The sequence below is a fragment of the Triticum aestivum genome, chromosome 4D (assembly GCF_018294505.1).
Source record: "Triticum aestivum cultivar Chinese Spring chromosome 4D, IWGSC CS RefSeq v2.1, whole genome shotgun sequence".
Lineage (NCBI taxonomy): Eukaryota > Viridiplantae > Streptophyta > Magnoliopsida > Poales > Poaceae > Triticum > Triticum aestivum.
Window position 1 is genome coordinate 490,213,153 of NC_057805.1, and position 7,094 is coordinate 490,220,246.

A 7,094-nucleotide genomic window follows, 5' to 3' on the forward strand; every position below is an offset into this window, starting at 1 on the left:
CGGCGGCGCCTACATCGTCGCCCTGCTAGCCTATTAATACCATCCGTGGCGGCATCCAGTCCACCTGGTCGACTCGATCATATCGCCACGCAAAACCCACCCCAAACCCCCAAGATCGATCTATCGATCGATATGAAGATGGTTCGTCTCCGCAGCTCCGACGGCGAGGAGTTCGAGGTGGCGGAGGAGACCATCGGCGCGGCGTCGGTGATGATCAAGGGCATGCTAGAGGACGACGTCGCCGTCGTCGTGATCCCGCTCCCCAACGTGACCGGCCCCATCCTCTCCCGCATCCTCGACTACGTCAACAGGCACTTCTCCGACCCCCACAACGTCACCTCGCACACCCCCGGCGCCGACGACCCCCTCAGGCGGTTCGACGACTCCTTCGTCCAGGTCGACCAGGACACCCTCTTCGACCTCATGCTCGTAAGCAGCCCTCACGATCTCTCTCTTCGATTCGATCTAGGAGTAGTTAACTGCTAGATTGATTTGGAACTCGCGATGTACGTTCATGCAGGCTGCCAATTACCTCGACATGCAGAGCCTGCTCGACCTGACGTGCAAGACGGTGGCGGACCAGATCAGGGGCAGGACCCTCGAGGAGATCCGCAAGAAGTTCAACATCCGCAACGACTACACCAAGGATGAGGAGCAGGAGGTCCGCAGGGAGAACTCGTGGGCATTCAATTAGAAGCCGTCTAGCTATTTGCTTGTCCATTTGATCATCACTGCGTAGGCTATCCATCGGTCGATCCACGGCTATGATGGGCCTGGTTACTTGATCATATGCGCTTTCTCACTCTTATAAAGCAATCAACGGGGCCGAAATGCCTACCTGGATGTGCACGGACTAGGGTTTTACAGACTCGGGGTTTCTCACCATTGCATGCATGAGCTAGCTCAATTTTTAGCCTCCCGGCCGGCTCCCGCAGCGTTCCTCAGATAGAAGGCACCGGGGAGCTCAGCTATGAAAGAACTTTGTGGGGAGTAAGACAAGGGGATCTGTTTCTTACTTTGCCGAGTGCCCGTGTTTTGACTCTCGGCGAAGACCATGACACCCGGCGTATACGAATTTTTCAGTAGTGGTAGACGAACAACGACGAAATCCGAGCAAATCTATCAAAGATGATTTGCGTCTGAATAAATGCAAGATTATTCACTCTAATGCCGAGGGATGAAGTCCAGGACAGAAATATGAAAAAGAGAGAACTAAATGGGGCACAGCTTAGTTAGTGAACATAAGAACCCAAGACTTCTACTGCCACGAGAACTGGAAGTACGGCGACGTCCCTTCCGAGTAGCCATCAGCGCCGACGTGGAAGATCCCATGGCAGTTCATCTCGTTGTCGTTCCAGCTCAGGACCTGCGCGCCAGTGTTGAGCTGCTCGATGTCCATGCTGGGTAAGGCGGCGAACCCGGCGGCAGTGCAGACACCGCTGGAGGCCTGGGAGCAGGCGAACCAGGAGGAGCTGCTGAACTGCTGGTCGGGAACGAGGCACTGCTGGGCCACAGAAGGGATTTGCTCGCTTGGACGGACCATCTGGGTGATGTCCATGCTGGAGGAGTTGGCCGGGGACGACAGAATAGAGAGAACACAATCAGAGCTGAGCACGATGCTGCTGCTGCTCTCGGGTGGGGGCGGGGTGACGGCCATCAGGAGAGGCTGGCACACGGGGATCTCGAGGGCCGCCGCGCCTGCACTGAAGCTCATTGGGTCTCCTTCGTGTAGAAAGGGGAAGTGCCAGCCTTCCATAGTGTCGGACGACGTCGAGCCGGTGAAGTTCTGCCTGCTTTTGCTAAGAACCTCGTGGGTGTAGTACGGATTGCTATCATCGTATTTGATGATCCCGGACCAGCTTGGCTCTGCCCTCGGAGCAGAGAACGACGCCAAACTTGTCTCTCCATTTGAATACAAACCTGAATGGCCGTCATGAAACGAGCTCAAGAGTTTAGACTGCTATCCAAATATAGAAATATACAACATTGAAAATGCAGGCATTGTGCAACCAGCCAGTTCATTTGAATATTCAGGTTGCATTATGCTCTTGTGGCCAAGGAAGAATAGTACTCCCTCCGTTTCTTTTTAGTCTGCATATAAGATTTGGTCAAAGTACCTTTATAGAAAAAACATATCAACATCTACAATACAGAAGTTATATGTTATGAAAATTAATTTCATCATGCATCTAATAATATTGATTTCATAGTGTGAATGTTGATATCTTTTCCTACAAAGCTAGTCAAACTTCACAAAGGCTGACTTTGACCAAATCATATATGCTGACTAAAAAGAAACGGAGGGAGTACCCGTGACATTTATTTTCGAACATATAAAACTATAGTGAACACCATCTTACTCATGAATCCGATAGTACAAAGGGTAACGAAAGGCATATAGTATATAGTGCCATTTCCTGTTTGCTGTCTGGGTTGCAGGATGTGTTTTTTTTGAAAAAGAGGATTACCCCCGGCCTCTGCATCTGAAAGATGCACGCGGCCATATTATTAAAAAATGGCAGCAAAAAAAGTCCCATCTTTACTTCTTATGGGAAAATGCAGGTGGTCAAGCTTATTATCAGTTAGACAGGAAATAATATGTCCCGACTAATTAAATACAAAACCGTAGTTTTGCAGGCTAGCTAGATGTATGGACAACTATAGATAACAACAGCAGTTTGGCGAGGGTTTACATTTGAGTTAATGTACTTAATAACTTAAGTTCTGGTTTTGAGATTACTATATATTTTGTTTGTTTCAGCTATGTCAAAGTAGCAATCGACAAGCTAGCAAAACAGTGGTTAAACAAATAAAATACCTTGTTGGGTTGTCATAAAGCTCCAAGAATCCTTGCTAACCACCTGTGGCGTCCTGCGGCGCCTGTTGCGCTCGTCAAGGCGCTTTCTACAGCTACGCTTAGCCTCGTCAAACTCCTCAAGTAAGTGAAACCTAAAGAGAAAAAGATTCATGATAAAAGACATAAGCATTTAAGTCAAAATGAGTCATAATACTAACATATATGAATGAATAGGTACCCATTTAGGAATATGTACTAATCAATATCATCCTTAATTACATAGTAACACTGCTATGACATGTTTTCCTTGAGGAAAAATCTCCCACTGTTAATGTATACTCCCCCGTTCCATAATTCTTGTCATGGTTTTAGTTCAAAGAGGAACTAAAACCACGGCAGTTATGGAACGGATGGAGTACTGAGCATATATGATTGTTCTAGCAGGAAGAGAGCAAATCATAACACACTTGAAGACCGTCAGGTATAGAACCTTGCATAACCTTGCTATTAACAAGTAAAATTATCTCTTAATATCTTGTCACTATCATAATAGAGTTAAGTGTTAGAAGAAAATGATATCGTAACATCATGGACAAATATGCCAAGAACTAAGTATGGCATTCGGGATTAGAGAGAATTTGTATGCAAGTGCACCACTTTTATGCTGAAAGCAGGCATGGAATTCTAGAAGAGACAACTTAGGTTTAGGTTATTCATTTAAAACCATCACTACAGATTTTGATATTGTTTTCTGAGCAAATAATCTGCTTTGATAAAATAAAGCACCTGAATAATTAAAAGCTTCAAGGACTAACATGCTACTCGAACATAATGGTCTGAATATTTATTTGCTCAGTATTAAAACCGCACACACAGATTCTCTAAAGAAAGAGTACTACACAGCTGGACCACTCAGATTTCAGTGCATCGGTTAAGAATTTCAGTGCATGGGGCTTCACTATACAAAAGCTTTCTACTGGGCCCTGTAAAAAGCACAGTAAATTAGTGCAACTCTTGTTGGACATTTGGACCACAATATGGGTTCTAGCAGGAAGTATATACTCCCTCCGTCCGGGTTTATTAGGCCTAAAGACAACTTCTCTTAGACTAAGACACATAGTAATTTGATCACATTAATTCTTCCATTCCACTCTCAATGCACTCTCTCACATGCATGCAGCCAATGAAAAAGCACGCATGAAGTGTATTAATTTTTCAACCATGGTACCAACAACAATGGCTTTCAATGCAACCAATGAAATGGTTGCATGCATGCACCTTTCCAAGGCAGGGCCTTATAAGAGGGGACATGCTTGTGATGCTGAGAGACCTAATAAACCCGGACGGAGGGAGTATATGGCAGTGCAACACCAGCCTAAAGGAGCACTGATATGAAGTCTATTAAACGGTATGGTCATCCAAATTTTCCTTGATTGGGTGCTCTATTGCCTGCTATATGCTTGATAGCTAATTAACCAATCATTGGAAATGTACTGCACTGGATAAACAAAATTTAGAAGAGACCAAAAACGATCGATGGATAATTTTTGTATTGCTTAATGTTTCTAGGCACATGAGGCAGATTTAGTTCCTCACCACATCTCAAAAATATAGAAGACACCAACTCAATGGAGCTAGAGTTGAACCTTAAAAGATTTCAAGCAACGCGCCAGAATTGTGAAATGAACCAGGCAAAAAAGTGCATTACAAAAACACGTGAAATTGGAGGCACCCAATTTGCTCAAAGGATGTGAATTCCCATATCAAACAAATAGACATCATTTTAACAGAGTCAAATTGCAGTGGAAGACCTATTTAAATAAAATATTTTAAGGGAATATAGATGAGATGCTATACTAAACATTAGTATTTACATCGAGTTCAGAAAATAACACAATAATGTTTCTATGGAGCAGAACTCCAAGAGAAATAAATGCATTAATAGTTCAGCTAGAAAGAAGGGCAAACTAAGAACAACTACTTTCTATCTATTTGACAGTAGAAGAAAAAAGTTCTTATGGATCGGAGTACCTGAGAAGCATTAGTACAGAAATGGTTACCCACAACATTAGGTGGCGTGCCAGTTTCAATCCATGCCAACACTATATTTTTGAAATAGTAGCGGCATGGGTGGCGTTGCTCATTTGTAACACGCCATATTGTGGGACTAAGTGTAGTGAGCACACACAAGTCAGTAGTGTGGTGTGATTTTTGTACACGCCACAAGTATCGAGACTAGTGGTGGCGTGCTGTTACACAACAGGCCACCAATAACATTTGCCTATATAAGTGTTGGCAGACTCTCCTTCTTCCTCAAATAATATCACTTCTTTCTCCACCAAAAATCTTCTCCCTAGCTAGCTGCTCTTAGTTTTTGTTCTTCCCCTCCTAGCTACGTGGCATGTAATGGACCCATCAGAGCTTGTAGTATCAACATGAGCCCCACATGCGAGCTCACGTCGACCGAGAGTGTCAAAAGAGTGGGGCCCAAACGCCTTGGCTGAGCTCTCCTCCCCCTGTTGGCTCGGTCATGATCTCATTCTCACCACCATTCCCTATGCAGCCGACCATGTCTGGCGGATCATCCCGCTGCAACAGCGCAACAGATCGATCAGCCGGAAAATCTACACCACCGTAAGCAAAGCGGCCCGGAATCTAGTGAGGGCATCCGTGCTGCTTTGCGTCTGCCAATGCCCTCTTGATAAGTAAACTTTGTGCACACTATGGAATCCAGAACGAGAGTTCTTCATCTGTGCTCGCCGTGGAAATGTATATGACAGAAAATCCCTCGATCTGTTACAACAAATTGGCACATGCATTCAAATCTAGCATTGCTCACATAATTGTGTGTATACATATCTGTAGAAGGAGTCTCTTGCCACACATGGACATGGGTTGATCTCGTGCAGAAATACGTAAGCGAGTTGCTTGAGTACTACCATGGACTACTGAGACAACAACTAGATGAGATACAAATAAAAAATTGATGAGACCCAAGCCGAAAACGACTAGACGCGAGGCAAGATAAAAAAAATTCAAGAAGCTTCGATGTCGACATTTAGCTTGTGTTATGATTGTGCTCGTTCTGCTAGCTGGATGGGTCGGTGACATCGTTTCTTCTTGTGGGAGTAATTGTGATAATTATATTGTTAATTTAGACAGCTAGCTATATCAAGAAATGGTTACTAGTTATTGTTTAGCCTTTAGTTATTATGTAAGTGGATTAGTGATGTTGTTCTTCTAATTCTGAAGTCTTTAACTATTTAACTATGTATAGTGTACCTAGAGCAGAAAAATAAATAAGGTAACATAAAAAAGTATCAAAAATAAAAAGGTAACATACATAAATAGAAGAATTGATTAAACATTAACGTTAAAAACCTAAATTAAAATAACCTACATAAAACCTAATTTTAATATAAATTAAACAAAATGTAAATAAAAAATTGACCCAAAAATAAAATTGAAATAAAAAATATATATATTAAAAATAAACAAAAACATATTGATGGTGTGGGCTGCTCCAGCCCACGCCACCATCCTAGCACACCCACTCTTTAACCCCCCACACCCCCAATCTCTCCCTAATTCCTCATTCTCCATGCTCACGCCGCCGCCGCACCCCAAGCTGCCACACCGCCGCCCCACCGCCATCTACGCCAGTGACACCACCTCCTTCGTCTGTTAGCACCTCCGCCTTTGTCGCCGTCTCGGTCTCCGCCCGCCCACAATGAGCACCGACCCCGGCCCCTTTTTTTAGTGTAATTTAGTTGTGTTGGTGAAATTTTTAATGTAAATTTAGTGAGGTTTTAGTGTAGGTTTTAGTGTAGTTGTTAGTGTAGTCTTAGTGCAATTTAGCTAATTTTTAGTGTACATTTAGTGTAGGTTCTAGTGTAGTTTTAGTGTAACTAGCACAACGACCCTCTGAAATGCAGATATGGTTTATGACCACCTCAAATGTTATGCTAAATAAATTATCATGCATGAAGGTTATATTTAATTTTGTGTGACAAATAAATATGTCATTCCCCCTCTAGGTACGATGATAGAGTTTTGGTGGCAGGACTCCACCTAGCAGGGTTCGTATCCTTTTACTCACATTCATACTATTTATACTATATGATGCTTCCATCTTTGCCGTATGAAGCTAAGGTTTCATGTACGGTTTTGAAATAGCCCCATAACAATAGTGTTTATTCAAGAAAACATTGTTGTTCCGTGTCTTGGACTAACCATCCCTTAGAAGGTATTCTTACGACATCTCCAACGTGGACCCTCAAACCACCCGCATACGTTC

At 43.5% G+C, this 7,094-nt stretch overlaps 2 protein-coding genes across 2 annotated transcripts in view; one reads left to right on the top strand and one right to left on the bottom strand.

The window, feature by feature from the left end:
* On the top strand, positions 1–864 carry LOC123100525 (SKP1-like protein 1). The gene is made up of 2 exons (XM_044522442.1): positions 1–429; positions 521–864. The coding sequence occupies exons 1-2, from the start codon at positions 133–135 to the stop codon at positions 692–694; spliced, it is 471 nt and encodes a 156-aa protein (XP_044378377.1). The 5' UTR covers positions 1–132; the 3' UTR covers positions 695–864.
* A 319-nt stretch (positions 865–1,183) lies between these two features.
* LOC123100527 (squamosa promoter-binding-like protein 18) overlaps positions 1,184–7,094 on the bottom strand; it is a 12,241-nt gene continuing 6,330 nt past the window's right edge. The window contains exons 2-3 of the mRNA XM_044522443.1: positions 2,819–2,949; positions 1,184–1,920 (exon numbers count right to left, since the gene is read on the bottom strand). Of these exons, the coding sequence (XP_044378378.1) occupies positions 1,259–1,920; positions 2,819–2,949 (793 nt within the window). The 3' untranslated portion in view covers positions 1,184–1,258. The remainder of the gene's footprint in view (positions 1,921–2,818; positions 2,950–7,094) is intronic.

What these genes read in the sequence shown, in the direction of transcription:
- LOC123100525 (XM_044522442.1), top strand. Translation starts at nt 133, where the DNA reads ATGAAGATGGTTCGTCTCCGCAGCTCCGACGGCGAGGAGTTCGAGGTG. An exon ending in CCCTCTTCGACCTCATGCTC is followed by an intron (nt 430 to 520) that starts GTAAGCAGCCCT and finishes ACGTTCATGCAG; the next exon opens with GCTGCCAATTACCTCGACAT.